Source organism: Abrus precatorius, unplaced genomic scaffold (genome assembly GCF_003935025.1).
Source record: "Abrus precatorius isolate BTA unplaced genomic scaffold, Abrus_2018 Scaffold11, whole genome shotgun sequence".
Classification (NCBI taxonomy): domain Eukaryota; kingdom Viridiplantae; phylum Streptophyta; class Magnoliopsida; order Fabales; family Fabaceae; genus Abrus; species Abrus precatorius.
The window spans coordinates 21,154,869-21,180,743 of NW_020874303.1; the positions used below are offsets into that span (position 1 = coordinate 21,154,869).

A 25,875-nucleotide genomic window follows, 5' to 3' on the forward strand; every position below is an offset into this window, starting at 1 on the left:
CTATATCTGTTATTAGAAACAAAAGGTTTTAAGCTGATTTTTAAGATTTTTTTTTTCATATTTGAGGCATTTTTAACTAACTAAATATATATTTAAAATAAAAAAACTAAATTCACTTCAATCCAATTAAAGTTAAATAGATATCTAAACATTAATGCTTACATTAAAAATCTTAAAATCAAATTATTATATAATTTGAAATTTTAAGAAGTAAACTCATCTTGCAAATCAAATTAATTTGAGTTTCATTATGTCGACATTGCTAGACAAACACTTTCTTATTAATAGTGAGCATTTGCAAAGTTAATTTTATGTGACTTTAATTTTACTTTATTTAGTTTAGTCAAAATAAAATTTCGAATGAAGTGTTTTACATTTAAAAACCTATATATTAAAAGTAAATTTACACTAAAACTTAATATGAAATGGTTAACCTGATGTAGATTTTTATTTTCAGTCAAAATATTTTAAAAATAAATTTATTAAAAAAATACCAAAGTATAAAAACATATTTATAATGCTTCAAACTGGTGTTTAATTAACAATTATATCCCTCCAAACAAACATGTACTAGATATTGTTTATTTTTCTTAGTTCATAGACTAAACCGGATATAATGTTACAATTATTATAATAATTTATTTTTAATCATTATAATAATTAACTATTTTTTTTACCCAAACAAACAAACAAACATGTACTAGATATAAAAACATATTTTTGTTTGAAAGAGTTTATAAATAGTTCATAGAAAATAATTTATTTTAAAGTTACTTGGTATAGTTTATTAAAATAAGTTATTTTTAATTTATCTCAATAAATTTTATTGTTAAATTTATGATATAAAGAGTTTTATTTATAAAAAAAATTGAATAAGTGCTTAAATATGCAATTATTTAAATCTACCTTAATCGTTGTTTTTCTTTAACTTGTTTATTGATTAGTTTTATCTTTGTTATTAAGTAAAACTTTTGTCTTCTACTTTTGAAGCTTTTCAAACTTGTTCGGAATAGACAGAGTTTTTTTAACTTAAATTCAGATGAGTAAAAACAGAGAAGAATATAAGATAAAAGAAACATGATTTTTTCAGTGTGTAATGAAAAAATGGAGAGGAAGGAAATTTTCAGATGAGAACCATATGATAAACATCCTCTTAAAGTAAGTTAAAATTAAAGGGGAAATTTTTTAATATTTAAAATATTAAATACTTTTTAATTTATATAATCGTTATAAACTTTATTCTAACCCTATATTTCTTTTATATATTCATTATGGTCCCAACCGTTTACTTGCCATTAAATCATTGCTGGCTTAACTAAAAAAGGCCCCACTAAATTGTGCCATTACGAACCCATCGTGCTTCGTGCAACAAGTTAAAAGACGTCATCAGTTTAACACCTCGAAGTAACCGCCCAATATCAGGCAGAGAGTCACATGCGACGAAATTCAATTCATTTCAACACGATTGATTCACTAGTTCCTTCTTCCATTGAGTCTAATAATACCGTGATTCACTTTAAATTGACAAGAAAAATTATAAATCTAAACCACCTTCATTTGTTGCACAACAACCAAGTATAACATGCGAGACTTAAAAAGTCAATTTAGAAATTCGTGATTGCAAACTGCTAACTGTAACCATGAAAGAGTAACAATTTTTAAAAGAGGAAGAAACTCTTTTAACAGTGGCCACTACTCTACAAACAGAATCCTTGGCCCCCATTTAGTGACCATAAATCCGGGAAAAGTTTTCCAAAATCACATCGGATACAATAAAACACATTAACACCGCAGATTGGCCTCATGCGGGGTCTGTGCCCCACTTTAAAAATATATAGTAAGAACCAGTTCACAGATTAACCATATAATGGAGCAAAGACCACACTGGAGTGCATTAAGAAAAAAATGAAATTCCAAGCCCCAGATCTCGACTTCAAGTGGGTAAAAGAGCAGTAGTGTGACTTGCACCATTCAGGTAGCTACTCTCCTCAGAAGAACAAATTTTCTAAGCACCATGATGAATATTTGACAAAGCGAATCAAGACCAAACTCATGAGGTATACTCAAATGGTTGAGGAGGTTGAGGTTCCTCGTCCACAGCCATAGCTGATGAAGAACTCTGCAATCCTGCTGCTGATCCACCAGCAGCTGACGTGTTAGATGAGGGTGTGTCAGTGAGAGCAAGCACTTCAGGCTCAGTCGGACGCAAGTCTTTGAGAAGCACAAATCCTGAGGGTGCCAACTTAACTGGAACATATCTGCTATCCTGCAAAAATTTAATAAACTTCTCCTGTGCAGGAACCACCCTTGCAGGATTAGTGAGAATCTCAAAAGAAGGCTCAGGCTCTGATTTCTTCTCCGTTGGGCTATCAACCTTCCAAAAGAATTGAGAAATAAAAAGGTGAGTATACAAAAAGACACTAGATGTTTTATCAGAACTATACATCGAGCATACAAATCATGGATCTAACAACAAATGGTGATCAACAATAATTCGTGTATAATATCAATTTTGCATCAAATAAATTTTTTTTACATCAACCCTAAGGCAAAAACCGAATAAATGCATCCAGCAATTTAGGTACCCTCCCCTTCCTTGTACCAACTCTAAGACCTATTTTGTAACGACCAAAGAAATAATACACATAAACAGATAACTGTAATCCATAATAACTATTTCCTGCTTAGAATATTAACTTTATGTTAGTCACAACAACTACTAAAAAATCAGACTATACATACAAAACAATAAATTAGCAACAAAAAAATATCCGAGAACATATGCTGAGGAAGAAAACAAGGAATGCTTTTAGCAACAGCAAATACACATTGCATGCATGCAAGCGACCTAAAGAAAATTTTCAACCCTACCCTTTGCCCTTCTATTTTCTATACTTCTAAATAGTGGCATAAATGCAGAAAGATTTACGGAAGCCTTTCTGAAATTAATAAAAGAGCAAAATATGCATTACCTGCATGGAGTCTCCATCTTTGTCACTGGATGACTTTCCTTTTCCACCACTTGGAACAGCTGATGCAGCATCAGGACCAGATGAAATTTCAGCATTAGCCTTCTGTTCTTCAGCTTTCTTAGCCCTAGCTTTAGCCTTAGCTGATGTTGACAGAACAGCTGTGGGAAGTTTCACAGTTGAAGTAGTGGTAGGAACAGTAGTAGGCTTAGGGTATTCAAAGAGTGAAGGCTTTGCATGTGACAAGAACTCAAACTTGGGAGATTTCAGATCATAGTTGAGACCGATAAAAGCCGTGGGTGAAAAAGACAAACTTATAAAATAGATAAGAGGGTACCAATACCAAAACTGGCTGAAAACTGCAAGACCAACCACTGCAGTAATTTTATCATGTTTTGTCTTAGAAAGTAGTCTAATGGTCACATTTCTGCCACCAGCATCAAGGATTCCTGAGGCCAAAATTGCTCCCATCTTGCTCATGGTATCCTCATGCTTGTCCAGAATAATTTTCTCCAATTGTCGCCTAGAACGCAAAGAATGTCATAAGAAAATAAATCTATTGCTCATTGTCCAATAAATAGGAATTACTTACCGAAATGTTCCAACACGAGAATCACTAGCTTCACTGATCTGAACCATGACCATAGCCATCGCTATTAGGGCACCTTGACGAACAAAATCAACAACATCTGATGTCAAAGGCTCTAGCAAAGAGATAGCCTCACTGAGACCTGTACCCGCACAAGAAATACCCACAGCAAGAGCCGCTCCATATCGAACATGTGGATTATATGACTCTGATAGGAGGGAAACAATTCGAGGAGTCTGCAATGTAGGAATAGCATTGCAAGTCTCAACCAAATCACCCAAAAAACAATACAATCACAGAAAGAAAATTCAGAACAAGGGAAAATAAAAAAAGGACAGAACTAACCTGCTCTGGATCAGAGTACAACACAAACCCTAATGCTAGAACTGCAGTCCTCCTGACATCATCACTCACATCAGACACAGCAAAGTGCAGTAACTGGCGAATGGCCTTATTGTTTGCTGTTCCCCTGTAAGCTAAGGCCAATGCATACATGCCACCATAACGCAATATTGGATCTTGATCCCGAGTCATCTGCTCAATCAAAGTGTCTGCTTCTTCTTCTCTACCATAAACTGTAAGAGCTATTCCCAATGCTAGCCCCCTGAAACATCGAACAACCATATAATATCCAAGAAAGAAAAGCCATAGTTGAACACCTTGTCCAATGAGAAACCTTTACCTAATAATCTTTTCATGTTGTGTCTCATGTGCATAAGTGAGCATCTCATTTGCCTTATCACTGCCAGTTCCAACCATGAGTAAGCCCATACTTATACCAGCAGCTTCACCAGCAACAGCACTATCAGTGTAGAGAATATTTTTTATTTCTTCATAAATATCCTCATCAGCAGTTCCTAGGGATGCCAATCCAAGACCTAGACATGCACCATGTTGAATAACCTGCCCCATAAACATTATTATAACAATAGGTTATTTCTTGTTCAACAAAAAGAGCATGAGCATTATTTATGAGTACCTCAACAGTAGTACTGCGCAGGCTATCACGGAGAAATTGCTTGATGCCCTCTCCATGGTTAGCATGAATAAGACCAAGGGCATAGAGAGCACCACCTTCTGAGTATGGACTACCACCACCTCCAGTCCCACCCTGAGGCAAGTATGGTGCCATCAGTGACCTTCCCTGCTGCAAATGACCTCTATGGATAACACCAAGACCAGCTGTTGCACTAAATTTGGCCCAATTAGTAGCTCTGCTCAACCAATCCTAAAATTTTCAAGGGATAAAAAATTTAAGAATGGATAGAAATAAAAATGCATGGGAAACCAGCAGGTGAGGGAATAAAAAAGACTATGATAACTGACCAAATTTTCCCTTAGGAAAGTATCAACAGTTGTTCCAGCATGCATTATTGCATTGGCATATATTGTGGCACTATGGCAGACACTATTCCTCATCTCCACGGACTGCTTTATTGTCTTTAGAATGAGGAGGTCAGATCTAAATGCAAATTACAGCAAAACAGTATAAGAACATACTATCTCAGAGACTAAAACCAACAGAGAAACAAGGATGTACAAGAAAATGACTAAAGAAATTGTCTCACTTGTTATGGCTGTAAAGGAACTGCAGAGTCAACTGTATTGAAGTTTCCCCAGACAAAATTCCCTTTATTTTGTTTAACCTCTCTGCATACATTGTTTCAATTGGATCCTCAGGCACATTGACAGTAGCAACTGAATCACCATCTGTCATTTGGACATCATCTGGTCCATTGGTACTAGCATTATGAGTAGAAGCTGTGTCACTGGGTTTTGGCTGTGCAGATTCTGAAGGCTGAGACTTTGGTAATGCAAGGCGATCTCTAACATTTAGAAGAAATGCTTGGTGCTCATTCTCTACCAAATCAAAAGCTATTTGAAATGCCAAAAGGGCATCATCTTTGTTTTCAGAACGTAAAAGCTTCTCTAATATGCTTGCAACACCCTCTGGCTCATCCAAGAACATAAGACACTGACAAATGCTCAGATAATCTGGTGAAGGAAGCTTTTGAAATACCTTAACCAGGAGACGGAGAACCTGGACAGAGAACAAGGATCAATGCCAACTTCTGTCAGAAACACTATGATTAAAAAGTCTTCCTCACGTATTTTAAGTTGCATGACATGCCACAAGCCAAGAAGTAGTCAAAGAACATATTTTATCCATTCCTACAATTTTCAGTTCCATTTTCACACAGTATTCATCAGATCTTCCACTTCCTTGACTGCATCAACCCGTCCAGCAGGCCAAATATTCATCTCATTTGAGTATCAGAATTGACTAAAATTTAAGATATCAATTAAGAATCAAAGTCCAGAGAGATATTTCAAAGATAATTAAAACCATACATCCCAATAGAATACAACCATACAACTGGATTTGAATGGAATCAAAAGGAAAAGAAAAATTCCCCAGATGCATCATACATGCTGCTATGTATAGCACCTGAATACAAATAGATAATTTCAATTCCCTTACCTCCTGTCTGTATTCCCTAAGATTCACAAAGGAATGAGAGACATAAATGCAATATGATAGAGTCCCTTGGACATTGTCACTCCTTGTAATAGCTTCCTCTAGTTTATCTAATCTCCTGCACTCAATGGCAGTTCCCATAGCTTGTTGGTATTTTCCATCCACAATACACCTAAATTAGGGAAAAGCAACAAAAAAGTTAGGGAATTTCAAGAGTTAAGGCACATTTGGATAAAAACTAGTAGAATTATTATGGCTTACATACTTATCCAACAGTCTCTCCACAATTGCTTCCAACCTTGGGTCAACCTTGATAGATTCATCACTTGACTCTGCTACATTAGACTTAAGACTAGCATATTCATCTATGGCTTTAGCTGAAGATAAAAGAAAATAAACAAAATGTCCATTAGAACTTATCATGATTATACGGTAGATCAAAATTAGTTTATATAAATAACAATATAATTAAGTATACTAAAATGAAATGAATCAAACCATAATACAACAACTGAATCAATATTACCAAAGGGGGTCATTTTCATACAAAGGGATACCCCCTGACAGGGTCTTTATACAATTGCTTTATCAAAAAAAGAAAAAGAAAACAGATAATAATTCTCACCGAGAAGTGTATGCACATAATCAGAATCTTCTGAAACATCAAACAGAGGACCAGCTCCAAGGGCATAAGATAATGAGTCATTCAGTTCACCCAAGTAATAGAAAACCTGAAGAAAGAGTGAAATAAAATTAAATCATAACTAAATTAAACAGAACACAAATATTATGAAAAATGATCTTTCACAGCTGAGCTACTCAAAGAAAACTATTTCATATGAAAAATTGGCATCACTTAAATTTTCAATATAAGATGCTGTTCAAATCCTGAGCAGAACATAAATACCTTTGATACAAGAAGTGCAGCAAGTTGCCTTTGATGTTGATCAAACTCTTCATCTTCATACAAACTCTCTCTGTTTAACACATAACAAAACACACAAGTTCAATCCTCCACATTTCCATTTCTAACCATGGGCACCAAAGTTTTAATTCAACCAAATAACAGGAGAGAAGAAACATATTATCAAGCCAATCTAGGACCAAATAAGCATCAGTAACAAACCCTTCAAATTGTAGTAAAAAGAAGATTTAGCTAAAACTGTTTCCCTTGATCGAGAACCCATGCTTTCAAGAACAATGGATTTTAATTACTAAAAGTATACGTGAAGTGAGTTACTACACGAATGGACTGAGCGCCTGCACATAAAATATTACTGCTAAACAGTAACTAAAACCAAATACAATCCAATTACTAAATTAAAGAGTTTTGCTTTTATTATTTTAGGTTAAACTAAAAGGGTATAGCAATTGAAACGATATTACCTTCATCTAAACAAGCATAACCACATAAATAAGAACCACACGCAAAACCCCAAATCTAAATAATTACAAGTTCGGAACCAGAAACGCAGAGATCGAGAGGAAAAAAGAGAATGTGTACATGAGAGGGACACTGGTGGAGATCTCGGGCCAGAAGGTGTCAACGAAGTTGTTGAGGTTGGAGAGAGCATGAAGCTTAAGCGAGAGATGGGACTCGTTCAGCATCGCCAGCATCCCACCAGCGGAACTCACCAGAGTGGTCGCCATGATTGGGCAAATAAGAGATTACAGAGCAACTGAATTTGGGTGTTCGACGGAGAATTCGAATTGCTAGGGTTAGGGTTAGGGTTTGGGCCTTAACGGAAGTAGCGATCTCAACAGATGGAAGGAAGAAGAAACTGGGAGAGGGTTTGTGAGTGAAATGTGTATATACTTTGCTTTGTATTGTAGCAACTTCAATTCTTTTTCAACACGAAATGTATCAATTTGTCAATTTCTAAAAAATTTCAATTCCCATTTTTTTAATTCTTTTTATTCCAAAACACCTTATTAATTTATTATTTTCAGAAGTAAAAATGTTTTTTAACTATGCATATCATTAAATTAATTTTTCAATTTTAAAAATATGAAGTGTTAAAATTTAAAAAACTTAAAAAAATTATTTTAAGATTAATTCATAATTTTAACACTCTTTAAATTTAATTTATCTAAGAAAATCCTTAATATAATATACCAAAAAAACAAGTTTTAAAATTTTAAATATAATTAATAAATAAAAATACAAAATAAATATTAATGAGAGAAGTCACATGGTATAATAAAAAAATTAAAAATCCTTTTATCTAAAATGACTTCTAAAATACTCTAATGTAAAAGTATAACTCAAATTTAATATATAAAAATAAATGAATGAAGTTTATTTAAGTCGTTAATGTACTGTTCCTGTAACTAGTTATTGTCGAGTTGTTTATTATTTTTATATTATTTTAACTTCATTTATTGACAAATATTTTATATATTATACAAATATTTTAAAAATTAAACAGAAATATAAATAAAAACCTTTAAAATAACAAATAAGACATTATTATTATTAAATTTTTATATATATAACATCATTTTAAATTTTGGTAGTATAATTTTTTTAAGAATAAAATTATATATGTAACAATATAATAAAAAAATGAAATAGTTAAAAAATACTTACAATATTATAGTAACAAAACTATATCTAATTCTAAATAATATTTTAATAAGTTATTATTATATTAAATTACAATAGTATTAGCAAGTTTAAATCTCATTAAATATAAGTTTGTTAATTATTTAGAGGGAGATTTGTCGTCTATAAAAATTTTAATCTTCTTAAACAATATCCAAGTAAAAGATATTTAAAATTTTTAAAAAATTACAAGATCATAATTTAAATATTTAAAAATATTAAATTATCCTAAATAGATGTTTTGAAAAAAAAAATTGTTATAATATTGATGAAAATTTATTTATTTATTTATTTATATTTTAATTGATATGATTTGAACAGAAACACAATTTATTCCAATATTTAAATGCAATTACTGTTTTTGTATTTGTTTATGAAATATTTTATTTTATTTTTTATTTTTTCAAGAAATCCACTTGAAAAACGCAACAGAGGTGCCGTTTTGCTGTAGCATCTTCTCTTTGCCTTTGCTCGGTGCTCGCCGGTTTCATCCTCGCATTCACAAATCGCAACGTAATCACTCTTTCACTTGCTTTTCGGTCTTTGTTCGATTTTTCACGTTGATGCTATTTGTATGAGCTTCTAGTTGTGTTGGAATTCAAATGCTTGGACCAAACACTGTCTTATATGCACTCACTGTTATGCTCTTCTTCCGATTTACTTTGTTTAGGGTTCAACTTAATCTGTTGTTTAACATCAACTAGAAGTCAATGAAAATGTGTAGTTCATGCTGAATTGGGCCTTCTGATTCCCGAGCCCACATTTTCATTGCTAGAAAATGGATGAGGCCACGCAATTGCAAGTATCCCTCGACAAGCTTCCCATCAAGCGCTTGGATTCCATCGAAGAAAATGGAATCGAACGATTCCCTCCGTATGCTTCTTTTTCACTAATGTTGATGGATTTCAAAAGTATTTATAGGAATAAGAATATGGAACATTGAAAACCCTAATTTGTTTGTGTGTGTGTTTGTGTTATTGCAGAGATGTAGATTATGATGAAAAGCGGCTCTCGCTAATAAGGCGAATTGATTTTGCTTGGGCCATTGAGAAGGACGAGGAAAAGAAAAAACAGAAGAAGAGCTCAAAGGAGACGTCAACGCCGTGGCAATGGCAGAGCATGGTAGAAAATTTGCAGTTGGCGCATCAGGAGCTAACTGTCATCATAGATCTCATCAACACTGTGAGTAGTGCATGCTGCATTGTTACTTTCTGCATTGTATTACTGTTTTTTGTGATTTTGTCTATGTTTAAGGAATCCTCGTGAGAAGTTTAATTTTCCCTCTGAGTATCTGTTTGTAAATGCAAGAGTTTAAGAGTATTGCTTGAGGCTATTTGGCTTCTGACTCTTGATGAAGATCTCTTGTAAAAGCTTCATTTGGAGCATTCTTTAAAGGGAATTGCATTAGTTTCAATTTTCAAGGAATGGAATGAAGTGGAAAGAATTTTATGAATGTCAACTTACAATGCGAGAGGAATAAATAATAACCAGTTCATCGCAAGGCGTCTTGCTCATTTGATCATAATGGAACCTTTCCTGTATAGCCATGTTCTTTGTATTATCGGTGGCAACTATGTTTTAAATATTGATTAAGATATTCTGGTGCAGTTGTTTTTAGTGTACCTGTGTAAGTTATAGGCAGGCTGACAATACTGATACGATGTTTTGTGAAATCATTGTGTACAGGTGGAAGCAAATGATGCAGTTACAGTGGCTAGCATGACAAGACCAAAACTATTACCAAATGAAGCTTTGTCTGATCAGGCTGTATCTGCAGCCACCAAGTTGCAATGTTACCGTGTAAATATTCTTCTATCTTCTTTTTCTTTAAGAAAATTTGCACTTTTGTTTGTTTGAAGTTTATTTACATCCATCATAGTAAGTTAAGATCAGTTCCGCTTTCTAATGTTGTAAGTTCATTTGCTTAAATGAAAATAATGCTACTCAAAACTTGGGAGCAACTTGAGTGTCTTAAAACTTGTCAATGACAATTGGTTTGGTTTTTCTGGGATATGTAATGAAATCTTTGAACAAACTTTCTATTTTGTGCAGCACGTTGGGAAATATTTCAAGCAATCTGCCAAGGCTTTTGAACAACAGGTTGCTCGGGAAGCTAGGTTTTATGGTGCCCTTATCAGGTGAATTTCCATTCTTAACTATTTACTTTCATACTCTTTTGGGTCAATGCTGGCAAGAATTTCAGAACATGTTTAGATCTCAAAGAACTACATTTTCCTTGCCTTCAAAAGTTGGCTCCTAAGTAACTTAACACACTCCTGTATTCATTCATCAATAAAGAAACTCACTTTAGGAGAATGCTTGTTTACTAGTTTACATCACTACCTATCACATTTCCTGAACAGGTTACAGCAAAATTGGAAGGTTAAACGGCAACGTCAGGCAGCTATAGTTCCTGGGAATGAAGGCTTCACTTTGGATCTCTTTGATAGCTCGTATGATCAAGCAACTATTGTTCGGTCATTGTCTACGTCCACTGTTCGTGTAAATCATGATGCGGCTGGAATGCTCGCAATAAATGTGTCTCCCGATTTATGCCATTCTCTCCAATTTGGTTTTGTTGGTGCACAATCAGAGGATATTGTACGGAGAAAATCCAATGAAGACAAATCCCACTTTCCAGGTGAGCATTATTTGGGAGAAACTGGCAAAGAGTCCTCAAGTGATGAAGAGTGTGTTAAGAAAACGCATTCACTCCTTCGTGAAGTACATCAAGCAATTTTCAATGAACAGGTAGATTTTTTTCTTTCATTATTGTTGTTGGTTTGCTGTGTCTAGTTTGTCCAATATTCATGCTTTTAACATTTCCTGGTTTGTTGCTTCGGTACTGTTATGCTTTCAGGTATTTGATCTGGTGAACCGTGAAGCATTTAACACATCTACAGGTGTCAGTGTGACTGGAATACGGGAAAATTATTTACAACTAAGCTTAGGTCAAGGAACTTTTGTGTACTTATCACTAGTGTCCAAAAGTCAAGATCATCCTACAGTTGAAGGTGAACTCACCAATAACATAGAAAATGCAGTTTTACCTCTGGAATCATCTGATGAAATGGAGCTTGATGCCAAACAGAACACCCCTAAGAAGAAAGGGCAGTTTTCTAATCCTATCTGCTATGAGATTTACATTCAACAGATTTTTCACGAACATATATTTGGAAGAGGTAGTGAAAAACCAATTACCTCTGGTAATCGTTCATCTAGCATACAGGCAAAGGATGGATCCAGTCTTCTTGGCCATTTTTTTATGTCTTTGGCTCACAGGATCTTTTCGAGTAAAGTTCTTGCAGAGCTGGAAAATTTGGTATTACTCTTTTTAAATTTGACTTTAGCTGCTTGTTAAATAGACATTTTGTTTAGTGATGTCATTGATACCTGCAGGTATGCAAGGTCCCATATCTCCAGCTAGTTTCTAATCCCACGTGGCATTCACGGGCATCGTCGTGGACTCTCTTTATGGAGGTTCCTCAGTCTATTCTTCGTGGAAGCCAAGTGAAAACATCAGATTATTACGAGAAAAATGCTATTAAGCGTCAGTTTTGGACGAAGGTGGTGGTAAACGATGATTGCATCAATGTTACAGCAGAAGGTTCTCCAAATGTCGCAGGCCTGTTCAAGGGAAAGTCTGAGGAAACCCACTCAATAAACAAATATGACTGCAACTTAGCTGATCTTCCTGTGATCATTTTGCAGCAGGTAAAAGAGAAAAAGAAATTGATGTCACTGCAGTGACGTTTGTATTCATAAGTGAATTGCCTGTATGTTTCCAAGTCTTACGTGTAATAATAATGCATGCTTATTGCAATTTAAATCATACAGGTTGCGAGCCAAATTATTAATTGGCTCTATCAGGAAGCTCTGATGGTTGGGATAAAAGCGAATCGAGACTTCTTATGCTTATCTTTTGAGTTGGAGCAGGGTGAAACACTTGGCTTGGTTGCAAATGTTAATCCAGAAGATAGTGAAGGGTGTATATCTTGGTCGTTGGTCATGGAGTATAGTTTTGCAGAGGAGCAAAAGCTTCATATGAACATCACGGATGGTGCATCTGAATATAGGAAATTCATAGGTCACTTGTCTCTTGATTTGTTATACGCAACACTAATCGACTTGGTTGGCTTATGCAGTGGTGGTGCTGGCCAATGAATTTGTATCAGTGTTTTTCTTGCACTCGTCAAGTGGCTGATCGCCCAGGTCTTAGGCGACCATTGTATTATATCCATGTCTTTATGTAATCCATGTACACTACTCCACCTTAACTGTTTTTTCTGTTTCTATTTGAGAAAAGAATGTATAATTCATGCAAACCATAATCCGAAACCAGCTTGGAAATTTTCAAATCGGTTTTGTACACCACCAGTTGCAAATTCTGCACTTGACCCTGATCAAATACAAGTGCGATAGGCCTTTACTTGCTTTCTTTCGTTTGCTTACTTTTTGTGATCTGTATCCACTTGAATGTTATTGTATTCTGTTGTTTAACTAATTTCATAATGCCTTTTTCTGAGACCAAGCTAATACTTTTAGTGTTGACCCAAAAGTACTTACTATTAGTTTTTAGTAAGTAATCAAAACTAGAATTTATGTTTGTTTCTCTGTTTTCTGTTTTTAAAAATAAAATGTACATATTTTATTTTTAAAAAGAGAAACAAATAAACATCTTTCGCTTCTTGAGTTTTTTAAAAAATACTAAATTTTTAGTTTTATTTTAACTTTTAATTTGTCTTTATTTTTATTCTTAAAAGACTATGAAAAAGTATAAAATTGACTTTTGTTTTAGTTTTTAACACAACACTTTTATAATCAAAAGTAAAAAAAATGAAAATAGAAAATTTTCTTTAAATAAATAGTTTTTAGTTTCTCAATGTCTAGTAAATATATTATTTTTAAAGTCGAATAGCAACAACCGAGTGAGATAGAAAGTAGCAAGTTCATTAGATTTTTATATTAATATTAAACGTTATATTTGAATTCAATTATAAAGGGGATCACTCTATACTGGTCATTCTCAAAATATAAATATAATTCATTGAAAAATAAATAAAGTAAAGAGGAAAAAGGAATAAATTAACATTATTTTAGAAGTTAATTTTGTTGGATGTACAACAAAAAGCGATACTATCGTTACATTTGTTCTTAAAAGAAAACCGAAAAAAAAAAGCAACCTTTACATTAAATTTTATCAGAAGGCTTGGTTTCATAAAAAATTCTAAAATAAAATCACTTTATTTCACACTCAAATATAACTAAAATCAGGAACATAAAAATTAATATATTAATTGCCCATCTACAAACAAATCAATCAAATGACCATGTCATCAAATGACTTGCAAGTACGATTTTGATTTATCTTATTTTATAGAAATGATTTTTTTTAAAAGAAGAATGAATTTAAATCTTCATCTATTATGATTAAAGAATTGGTCCACTCATTAAATTTACTAAAAAATATATTTTCTTAAAATTCTTAAGATGAAGGTATCATGTTACTCGAATACAAGAAAGGATTCAAGTGTAAAGTAAACTAACTTTCGTAATATAGAAATAAGCACTTTTGACACATGCACTAAACAAGTGGCAACCATGCAAAAGTGGAATCACGTTATTTATTACATTTTTGTTCCTAGAGATATTTACACCATGATGATGATGATGATGATGATGATGTGATGAGAGTAACAAAGTAAAAAAAGGTCTACTCCTTGTTGTGATGATGTTTTCCAGGAAGCTTCTCCTTTATTTTCTCTATTATTCCTTTCTTGTGATGATCATTATCATGAACATTGTGCTCCCTCACACCCACTTCAAAGCTAGTGTCACCGGTGGTTTTACCATAATCATCTGCTACCACTTGTTCACTGCCAATGCCAGTGGTGTCTCCGGTGGTATCCATTTCCTTCTGAATTGTATCATTGCTTGCTGGAACAGCACCGTATTGGTTCTGGTAGTGTGCCATTATTTTAGTTATAATATTATATCACACTCACCCTTTTCTTCTTTATTCCAAATTTCAACGTTTTGGTTAGTGTATATATGTAGATGATTTATGCACCTACCCACATCATATACGTAGCTGAGTCATTGAGATTGCTACCAAACGTTGACATTTGTCACTTGCTAATGTTGCTGCGATACCCACGTCACTACCATCACCAATGCTACACATATTTCAGGAAACGCCCCAAGCGTCTAGTTTTTTCCTTATCCCTTACAACATAATAAATGTATAAGAATAATGTAATGCATTTTTTCACCACCCATATATTTAAAAATTTAATCTTGATATACTACTTAAAATTGTATTATTCTTGATTCTTAAAGTTGATGGTAAAAAATAACAGTTTTTTAATTAAAATAAATTATGATAAAAAAGAATACCATCTTTAAATTTTTAAAATCAATTTTAAAGACTAAAATTAAGTATTATTAATCCTTTAAATTAATAAAAATTATCTTAAATACAGTTATTATAATAATTTTTAATTATATGATACTTTGTATATCACATTTATCATATTTTATTTCTACTAAGTAATCCGACTATGTTGCAAATGTAAACATATACCATGTATCAAGATTCTATTTATTCATGAAATATTAACAACTTACTAAGATTATAGAAAATTTTAATTTATTAGTCGGATAAGAGATGCATAATTTTGTTTGAATGTAATATTCTAATTCATCAGTGAGTTTTCTGCGGAATTCAATGCGTCCGAAGCAGGAAAACGAATGAATTAAGAGTGAAGGAAGAAATATTTGGCAAAGGTTCATATCATGAAATCTAAGCATTATTAAGCACCAACCTTTTCTTCTGATTATAACAACTAACAAATCTCATAGGAGATAATTTTACAGGATTAAAAAAAGAAACTATAGAGAAACCATTCTGATATATCTAAGTATTGAGATGCAAAAGAAAAATATTGAATTTACATAATTTTGGCCATCCCTTTGGAGAATCTGTACACAAGTTGGGGATGGAAAGTTATGGGGTGGTATACATTTACTCGGAGATCCAAATCAAGAATCCTCAACCTCTTCGTTGAAGCCACTAGTTACCAACCAGCAAACTATGAAAAAATGCCAGTGATGATCTCAAATTAAGTTGCTTATGCAGTTCTTCCATTCTGCAAAGAATCTGGTGAAGCCTTGGGCTTGAAAAACTCTGCAACTGCTTGATACAGATTCTCTTCCTCAAAAGGCTTTGAGACATATCCATCCATTCCACGTTTTAAGCACTCATCATATGTAGCTTGGATTACATCAGCTGTCATGGCCAATATTGGTATATGCAACTCACTTTTTCTGCAATTTCCTTCACCATTCATATGCTCATTTGCCTTCCTCTCCATCACCCGAATTTGCCGAGTTGCTTCAAACCTGCAAATGTTATATGATATTTACTTGTTTATATGGTTTATCAAATCAAATCCCATGCATATCTCAATATGAAGAGGTGGTGAGGTGACATTATTTTCCCTGGATGGCACAGTCAATAACAAGGTTCATATAGATGATACACTTGAAAGATAGTCTGTTAATGGTGAACTATACAATCAATTTCTCTTTAGCCTGTTAAATTGCAGGGAAAAGGATAAGAATCAACGAGCAATTAAAATCATAGATCAGGTTTTCTAAGGGGAAAAATGAATATTGTCACATAATGAATAAAAGTCTTTAAGATTTAGCTCCCCTTAAGTGAGGAGATGTGTACAGTGAGAGAATGAAGATCTACCCACACTATTTGAATTCAAGTATTTTGGAAACATAACCAACTTCAAATCAATAGTGGATCGACCCTCACTTTAGCAGAGCTGAATCCCTATTGTGTTATATTTGGCTGGCCTGATTAAGATTTTCTTAAAATTAATATAACTTAAGGATGTTAAGGCAAGGAATACAAAATTTGAGAGTGGGTCATATGAAGAAAAAATTGGAAAATAGTTTACAATTGAGTGAAGATCAAAACTAAAGGGGAATGGTGGAGGTGAGGGAACGAGCCAAGTCCTAGGATACCTCACCTCCCTCCAGCCCAGCATTTACATTCTGTAAAAGAAATGAGTAAATTGAGAATACAAGAGCTGCAAGCACATATTTGACAGAACATAAGGATTAACAGAACTGAAATGCTATTCAAATATAGGATATATGTCTCGAAGGTGACAATTCAATTATAATAAACATTTGCATCTCACCAACTCTTTTTTCTTTTTTGTTATCTGACTTGATTTTTAACCTTTCTAAACTGAGTTAAGGTACCTGAATTCTTTTTAGCTAAATCTACCAACATCAAGAAGCTTTAAGTTTTGAAGCAGAAAATATATTCTCTCATAATTTGGTTGTAGATGGTATCTTACACAATAAATTATTATCCATGGAGTAATAAATCTGCTAACTGCTATTTCAAATGTTCTAACATTGACACAGTTCATCGTTGACAATTTTGCTCTTGTTATGTAACCTATGTTGTTATAAGCAACCATCAAATGGGAAAACCACGGGACCAAGTAGGTTATGCTAGGAAATCTATAGGACCAAGTTAAACTTGCATTGAAAAAATTCATAGAGCCAACAAGACAAATTTTTTGGTCAACAGTAGCCTAATATCATATTTATAATAGATTCTAAGACCATCTTAAATTTGGACACTTAACTCAACCCTAAAAACTGGCTCATAAAATAAAAAAATGTTTTGCTCATAAAATAAAAAATGTTTTAACTTTTATAAGCTCTTATTTAGCCATATCTATCGTCGATGCAGAACTTCAACAGAATGTTTATATAAATTGCAAAATGATTTCATGTTAACACACCAGTATCATCTTAACACTTTAGGTCAGTTTCCAACAACAGAAATTGTATACAATCTAATCTAGATTATCTGCAAATAATAGGGCAAAAAAAAATGAATAGTACCATTACAATAGTACTAAGTAGGGAAATAATTGGTAGCAGTCAATGCAAATAAACATACCCGTCCATTTCTGGCATCTGAATGTCCATGAAGCAAGCATCAAAATTGTGAGGCAATTGAAGCATTTCAAGAGCAACTTTGCCACTTTCTGCACACTTTACATCGGCTCCAAATTTTTTTAATGCACCTGCAGCTACCCTCCGGTTTACCGCATTGTCATCAACCACTAAGATTTTCTTTCCACAAAGAAGGCTTCGTACAAAAGTGATGTCTTTCCCTGGCTGCCTCTTCTTCCCCATTCCCAGAACTTGCTGAAGACAGGCAGCCATCATACTAGCTCTAAGAGGCTTCATGATCACGGTGTCACTGAAACCTGCACCTTTAGGTTTATCAAATTCAGCATTTGCAAGAAGGATTATTTGAGGCATCTTAAACGCATGCCCATTCTGTTTCCAGTCAAGTTGCCACACATTGAAGATCCCATCCTCTCCACAAACCCATGAATCCTTCTCAACAAAAATAATATCAGGCTGAAATGATCTGCCACATCCAAGCAGTATAACTCAGTGAATGAACTGAACCACAGACATAAACACAAGTCTTTCTACAAACCAGTATAATATTTGTCATGTAATGTCTAAATAGACATATTGGCCAAACTAAACTAGTTTAAGAATATTTATTCACGAGAAAAAAACAGTCAATATCTTTTAAGTAATTAAAAAGAATCAGTGAATGCAATTTCTTTATGAATTAGAATTAAGAATAATACAAGCAATATAACATTGAGAAATAGAATGCTCAAAACATCAAAATTCCACATTAAGCTTTGTAAAAGACATACCCAATAACATCATGAAAAAAATGGCATAATTTGTTATTAAGTTGACGATAGCTCTAGTAAAACATCACATACAAACATTTGAAAACCCACTCCAATAGGGGGAAAAGATTCAAAAGGCAACTTAGCATTTTAGTAAGACAAGACTATGCCATCTCTGCCTGCCTATATATACAGAAAACCATGAAAATCTGGTGGGATCCTTGTGCGGTATACTCCCCAGTTAAATTGCAGAAATGCATTTCAATTAATATTGCAAATTCAGTTTACAAGGGCTAAAAATAATATCATAATTTATAAGCTTATGTTAGCAAAAATAACTAAAATGCTTTTGTTTGTTGTCACATTCCATTTCTTCATAATAGATGCCAAAAAGGGAAATTAAAATCTTACCCTGAGGCCTTCCCACATAATGAAACAGCCTTATTGATGCTATTTGCAAATTTAACCTGTATTCCTAGTCTCTTCAAATGGTATCTAGTCACAGCAGCCCTAACAGGTTTTCCATCAACCACTATGGCTTTAAGCCCTCTAAAACCGGATGGCAGATCTTCCAAATTAAGTTTCTTCACGTCAGTTATTGAATTTTTCTTTACCGTTCCAAAATCTGTAGTAAACGAAAACGTGCTCCCAACCTGGGGTCTGCTTATGAAACTTATCTTACCACCCATTAGTTCAACCAGGCACTTACTAATACTCAAGCCAATGCCAGTACCGCCATAATGTCGAGAGGTTGAGCTGTCTGCTTGCACAAAAGGCATTAAAATCCTATCTTGAGCTGAGAAAGGAATTCCAATTCCAGTGTCCTCCACACTGACCATCAATGTGACTTTCTCATAAGATTCACTGGAGGCCACCTTTTTAACAGACGCATCAAAGAAAAATTCTTCATTGGCAATTAGATGCTTAAAATTATCCCAGTTGTTCTGCTCATCAGCTGCTTCATATCCACTTAAAGTTTTGAAATTATAACCACCAGACATGTGCACAACTTCATCTGATCCTCCATTTACAAAAGTCTCAATTTTTCCATTCATCGTGGACATTCTATTTTCAGCTACATGGACTTTCACAAATATATGTCCTCGCTCCGTGAACTGCAAGATATTAAAGTTAATCAATAATGTTATTAATAAGTACCTTGCTAATCTACTATTGAATACAATAGAGAAAACGAACTTGAAGGATTCAGACACTGGCTCCCAGGTAAAAACTTGTAAACAGTTAGATTAGGACATTTCCAACACCCAACATGCATACTAGTAATACAAATGCACATAACAATAACTTTAGAGAAATTAACTTTGAAAATTCCACTTACTTTAACAGAGTTGCCAACAAGATTTGTTACAATTTGCCTGAATCTCCCAGGATCTCCCTTAACAATATCTGGAACTTTATCAGAAACGAACACTGCCAGCTATACTTCCCAGAAGCATATCAATTCCACATCAGAAAATTGTGCATTGGGATCCAAAGTAGGAACATCACCCGATGACATAGGAACCCAAAAAGGAGAGGAAAATGAAATAAGATGATCAGTTAAAATAACAGGAAATACAATTATGATATTCTACAACTTGGATAAACCAAAACGACCTTTGTTTCTTCCAAATGAGTTCAGCAACAATTAAACATACCTCCAAACCTTTGTTCCTAGATTTCTCAGAAAATAGAGAAAGGACATCATCAAGTATGGAACGAATGTCAAATGGAACTGCTTCCAGCTCTAACTTGCCAGCTTCAATTTTAGCTCGGTCAAGCACCTCATTTATTAATGCTATGAGAGCCTTCCCACATGCTTGAGCAGTCTGAGCATAATCTCGTTGAGTTGAACTCAATTCTGTGCTTAGAAGCAGACCAAGCATTCCTACAATAATATGAAGTTTAATGATAGCATCGCTAATGACAAAGTGGAATGCACATGTCACTTTTTAGGGAGAGAGAGAGAGAGAGTCTTGAAGTTACCTAAAATGCCATTCATGGGTGTTCTAATTTCATGAGAAACGGTAGCTAGAAACTGACAATGAAAACAAATTTTCAATTTTAGTGATCAGAAAGTAATCCAAGAAAGTAATGAACTGTGCCAGTAAAATATATCAAGAAGAACACCTGTGACTTGGCAACATCAGCTGCTTCTGCTCTGACTTTCAATTCCTCCATTTTATGGAAATCATCCTCTACTTTGACAATATGATTTCCAGCACCATATAAAATATAACCCACTAATAAGAGAATCACAAAGAATAGGAATGCCGTAGTAAGTGCTATCCAATTTGTCGGTGCCTTCTGGTGATACCTGCTCAAAAACTCGATGATAATAAGCATCAGCTGACCAAACAATTAAACGTCTTTCAGAAAATATACAACAGTCAGAAGCACCTACCTACATATCATCTGATGTTTTCTGTATGGATCTCCAAAATTAAGCTTACTTTCATGGACAAGAGACATATCGCCTTCTTCATTTTGGTTGCCATACATGATTAAGGGGTCAGTAGAGTTTGTGACATCATATACATTAACCAATATAGCTTGGTTACCAGCAAGTTGACCCAGTAAATTTTCCACGAGGGACTCGACATCAAAGGATCCTCCAACATATCTGCTTTCAATTAAAAATTTAATGGAACACATCATGACATTAAGAAGCTTACAGCAACCATAAATCAACAGATTGAACCATAGTTAACAGACCTATCCCCCACCTTATCCATAGAAAGCAATAATGAAATTCAAACTACAAGTCAGAGAGGACAAGAACAAAAGACTGTAGCACAAGGGACAGTGTTGAACATTGCAATGTAGTAACAGCTCTAATAGATTGAAAATAGACTCATAATTAATGGAAATGAAACAGAAGTCGCTATCACATCTTTTGATCTTCAGTACAAGCAATTAAGTGTAATGGAGACAAAAAGCAGAGTTACGGTGCAGTCTGTCTTTTATCACATATTATTAACATTTCACACCAGTGGAATCATCAGGGGTATTAATTGAGACTTGAACTTTAGAGTAGTATCAACAAGTCCTCTGTAGAATTATTATTACCCTTGTTTTAGATTGAATAAAAAGACATACAATTATCCAATGGTGCTTCGTAAAATGCATCATTAACACAATAATGCACCTAAGATTTTAACCACCCTCATCCTTTAATCACTTATATGATCCACAAGACAAAAACCCCAAAATATTGTGAAAACATACTTGACAAGCCAAAATGAAGGAAATTGAGGACATACCCTGCTGTTGCTTTAATGCGCTCTTCCATACTTGGCTTTGGAGGGAGCTTAGATTTATAAACTGGAAATGTTAAAACCACACCAAGATGATGAGAACCCAGCAGCCTAAAAGGGCTAGTCAAAACAGCTTTCCCAGTGGCCCTAGCCCTCAAAATGTTCTCTCGGTCCTCCTGGATCATGCAAATGAGAAATTGCAGTTAAAAAATTTTACATAATACAAGAAGAATAATGTTGACAAGGTTTGTTATCTACCTCTCCAGACATCATATCAAGAGATTCAAGGTAAGAGACAGTTTCTTGTGCAAATATCACTGGTGCATACTCATCTCTAACCTGTGAAGGTTCCCTTCCCATTGTCTTGATACCCCATCCATGTAGCTTCTCGAATGTTTCTCTCTCTGAGTTAACCACTCTTTGTGCATAGGCCACACCACTAAGTAATGGCCGTTCAAATGCAGTCCTGGCTGTATACTCAGCAAAGGTTTCCTGATGAGCAATGAACAATAGTCAAGATAAAAGAAAATTGGAGGACGAAAACAACTCAATTAGATTAGAATCAGGTGATACAGAAACCAGAAATGTCAAAAAGCACCAAATAGTCTTTCATTTTCTCCAACCAACATGCTACAACTAGTTCCAAATACAAACCAGAATGCAAGATCGAGCACAAACCTGGTCAATGGCAGAAGGGCTTCTGAAGTAATGGAAGGTTGAAACAAGAATGGCAAGGGCATGGACATGGTTGACACTAACACTGAATTGATCTTGCAGCATTCTTGCCCGTTGATCACAGAGGCTACCCAACACCTCTTTTCTTCTCACTTTAGTGTCAGCATCCATTTTACTATAAATGCAGCAACCAATTAGAGCCATCAGAAGGATCCACATCATCAAGAACTTGGGAAGCCATGCTCTATGTGCCTGAATGAAAGTGTACTTTCGTTTGCTCCCCGCTTGCTCATGCAATCTCAAAGCCACAGGGTGGTGACTGTGGCTCTGCATCTTCAAACCAAGACCCATCACCAACAAATTCGCTATGTCTAGCCTCCTCCTTCTCTTGTTATCTTTCTGCCCTCTTCATCATATCTATAAAAGTTGGAGAAAGCCCCAAAAATAATTGTAGTGAGTGCTAATATAGGAGGAACTTACTTTGCTTAAAGTAGAAAGTTCTTGCAAAAGCTCAAGAGACTTCTATCCGTTAGTTGGAAGAAAAAGGTTGCGGAACAAAACTCCATGTACGGCATCATTACAGCATTGTTTTGCGTGATTCAAAACTCGGAAAGAAGAAGCAAAACAAAACCAAGCATGATGAAAGATTGGCCAAATTATTTTCTTATGTTTTTTAATCTCCTATACCCTATTTCAAAAATCACACCAAGAAAAAAAAAACATTTCAACAATAGACTGAGAATTTAAAAGAAGAAAAATTCACAAAGCGCAAAGACAAGCATGGGTCTCAAAAGATGGGGAAAAAAGCTCAAATTTCAAAGAACCACCTTCCCCTCTCCCAACAGCCAATATTTGTGTGTGTTTTTTTAAGAATCGGAATAAAAAAATGAAGAGAACTCTAATCATGCTGTGTAGGCGTGAAACTAGTGTTTACTTAAGGACAAAGAAGAGCACGTTCACACTCTTTCTTCCCATATAATAATCAAAGCCAGAGATTGACCCCAAAAACACACACAGCGAAGCACACAACCCAATGAGAAAGAGATAGAGATGAAAGGGTTGTTGAGACTTGAGAGAAACCATGTTTACCTGTCTGTACAAGAAAGAGAAGGTGGCGGTACACTGCACAATTGGAACCCGTTTGGTTTGGTTTGGTTCGTCTTGATCTGTGCCCCTCTCTCTCTCTCTCTCTCTCTCTCTCTCTCTCTCTGTACTTGCTTATTTTTTATACCCTTTACTATGTGTGGCTACGTTTCTCTTCTGTTGTCTCCTTTTCTTCGTTTAATTTAAGCACATAACTTAACTAAATCGAATTTTCCACGATTTTCCCAGATACGCTGTTGTCCCCCTTCTACCTCTCTCTCTCTCTCTCTCTCTCACACACACACACCCATAAAAATATAGTACAGCAGTCAAGTCAAGTCCTTTCTCTCTCTAACCCTTTTGAACTCTCTCTCTCTCTTCTTGCAACAATGCCAGTGAATTTCTTTTCACACCAACTTTTTCTCCTCCCCAATATAGTAACTCTTTTACAAGCTTGAGAAGAAGACACCCAAATTCTCAAAGGGAATAACTTTGGAGCAGCGAGATATCAAAACTGAACCAACCCAGTTAACTACCTGCTTCTGTTTCACACTTTGGAACTCGTATGCCTGAAAAAGATTGAAAATTTCCACACTCCCCACTTCAACCACGACACTATCATGCGACCCGAATCGTTTTTCTCACCTGGGTTTCTCTCAACTCCACCGTTTCCTTGTACCTTTTTCTCTGTGTTCCAACAACGTTAGAACAGGAACAGAGGAGAGAGAAAGAGAAGCGGAGGAGTGAGAAACCAGAAACTGGAAATCACTATCACAAATCTGAGCGATAATGACATGGCGACAAGGCGCGGATCTTATTCCCATGTGAATTACCAGAAACACCCTCGAGATATAATCGACATTAATTAGTTAATTAATTAAATTAGTTGGCTTGTCTTTGCTTGCATTTGACTGTGGACTAAACTAAACTAATGTATTTTCCATAATCCATTCTAATCTTCTGTTACATTTACTGTATAAGCAGTTAATTTAGTTAATATTTTAGATTCCCTATTTTGGTTAGATAAGTTTTATATACATTTAAACCTGTTCTTAAATTCTAATTAGACTTTCCTCTCGTAAATCATGCATTAACATTATACTTTTTTTTATTTTAACATGTGAATCTATTTCTCACCAAAAGAAGGGACCAATGTTAACTCAATTTTATGTTACAATAAAAATTGACAATATTTATAGATATGCCATGCGGTGTAGTGTTATCATACAAGTTGAAGAAATTAATATAAAATTACAAAAAAAATATTCAATGTAATTTATAGAAAAATGATTCATTATTTAACAAATATTTTTAAACTAATTAAAACAAAAAATCTTTGCCCGTGAACGTCGGTTTAATTAGTTGGTAAAGATAATAGATGTATTTTGTCCTCCACTGTGTTTCAGAGTCAACTTTCTTAGGAGTCAACTCAACATTATAATTAATATTATTATAATAGAGGAGACTGTAATAAGACTCGACATTTATCTAAAATTTTCAATTTCTGAATTGTTAAAATTAAAATTATGATTCTTTGACGATATTCTGAAAATTAATGTTCCTAAATTTACACGATTCCATAACGCAGATCAAATTCTCCGTCAAAATTTAAGTATTTAGTTTTTTTAAATTTTGTAATTACGATTTCTTAAATTTAGTTTTGATTTAATTTAATTTAGTGGTTTATTGGATTAGGATTTTAAAATATTTTTTTTGTTAAAAAAAATCCTGCATATTTTAAAAGACTTTTTAGAATTTTTATAATTTTTAAAACTTTGCAAGATTCTTTTGAGACTTTAAAATCATGATTTTAGTGAATTCAGCATAACTTTTAAGTTAAGATTTTAATAGATTTTGTGAAACTTTGTGTACTTTGCAGAATTTCATGAGTTTTTTATAAAAAAAAGTTTAAATTTTTTTTATATATTCAAATTTAAAAAATTTTAAAGATAAAAATAATAATATCTATATAATTAATAATAATAATTCTCCATAATATCATGTCCTTCCAAATAGTATTCATTCACATATCCACAGCTACACTAGTCCTCCAAGCATTAGGATCTTCTCATTCTTACTCCTGAATTTTAATAATAGGCTAAAAAATATTATTTTCATTAACTGATAATGTTGAAGATGAAGGTTCGTCTATCGATTCAATTGAAAATTTATCATAACGATATCCTTCTTAATTCAAGTTTCATAGTTTTCTTTCTCTCTTTTATTATTTTTTTTTTGTGAATCTCTCATTTAAATTATTAAAACAACTTATGTTAGAAACCTAGTTATATAAATAATTATAGATAAAAATACTTATTAAATTTATATCTCACTTAATAGGTATCCATATAATTAAAAATAATATTATAACTCTACAAAAGACTTGAATGCTATATATATATATATATATATATATAGCAGTTATTATTTTATATTTTAGATATTTAAACATCTATTTAT

The 25,875-nt window shown here is 33.8% G+C and overlaps 3 protein-coding genes across 4 annotated transcripts; 1 reads left to right on the top strand and 2 right to left on the bottom strand.

Moving 5' to 3' along the window:
- Nucleotides 1-1,525: 1,525 nt before the first annotated feature.
- Nucleotides 1,526-7,886, bottom strand: LOC113856660 (26S proteasome non-ATPase regulatory subunit 1 homolog A-like). Its single transcript, XM_027488603.1, has 13 exons — nt 7,542-7,886; nt 6,945-7,014; nt 6,663-6,768; nt 6,303-6,414; nt 6,041-6,209; nt 5,127-5,599; nt 4,885-5,020; nt 4,538-4,786; nt 4,241-4,461; nt 3,904-4,162; nt 3,562-3,794; nt 2,973-3,492; nt 1,526-2,374 (listed from the first exon to the last, which is right to left on the bottom strand). Exons 1-13 carry the CDS (start codon nt 7,685-7,687, stop codon nt 2,051-2,053), a joined length of 3,018 nt encoding a protein of 1,005 aa, XP_027344404.1. The 5' UTR covers nt 7,688-7,886; the 3' UTR covers nt 1,526-2,050.
- A 1,165-nt stretch (nt 7,887-9,051) lies between these two features.
- Nucleotides 9,052-13,168, top strand: LOC113854567 (mediator of RNA polymerase II transcription subunit 17). 2 transcript variants are annotated; one of them, XM_027485629.1, is made up of 9 exons: nt 9,052-9,155; nt 9,313-9,515; nt 9,626-9,824; nt 10,329-10,442; nt 10,695-10,780; nt 11,006-11,393; nt 11,503-11,964; nt 12,042-12,356; nt 12,480-13,168. In XM_027485629.1, the coding sequence occupies exons 2-9, from the start codon at nt 9,421-9,423 to the stop codon at nt 12,804-12,806; spliced, it is 1,986 nt and encodes a 661-aa protein (XP_027341430.1). In that variant the 5' UTR covers nt 9,052-9,155; nt 9,313-9,420; the 3' UTR covers nt 12,807-13,168. The 2 variants fall into 2 exon arrangements, with proteins under 2 accessions (XP_027341430.1, XP_027341431.1); XM_027485630.1 differs by having other exon boundaries at nt 9,073-9,155; nt 9,367-9,515; nt 12,480-13,138.
- A 2,252-nt stretch (nt 13,169-15,420) lies between these two features.
- LOC113854089 (histidine kinase 4-like) lies at nt 15,421-24,149 on the bottom strand. The gene is made up of 12 exons (XM_027484935.1): nt 23,422-24,149; nt 22,336-22,749; nt 21,916-22,149; nt 21,664-21,833; nt 20,805-21,023; nt 20,531-20,717; nt 20,387-20,438; nt 20,059-20,288; nt 19,740-19,838; nt 18,812-19,515; nt 17,638-18,117; nt 15,421-16,043 (listed from the first exon to the last, which is right to left on the bottom strand). The coding sequence occupies exons 2-12, from the start codon at nt 22,681-22,683 to the stop codon at nt 15,773-15,775; spliced, it is 2,994 nt and encodes a 997-aa protein (XP_027340736.1). The 5' UTR covers nt 22,684-22,749; nt 23,422-24,149; the 3' UTR covers nt 15,421-15,772.
- Between the last annotated feature and the right edge of the window lie 1,726 nt (nt 24,150-25,875).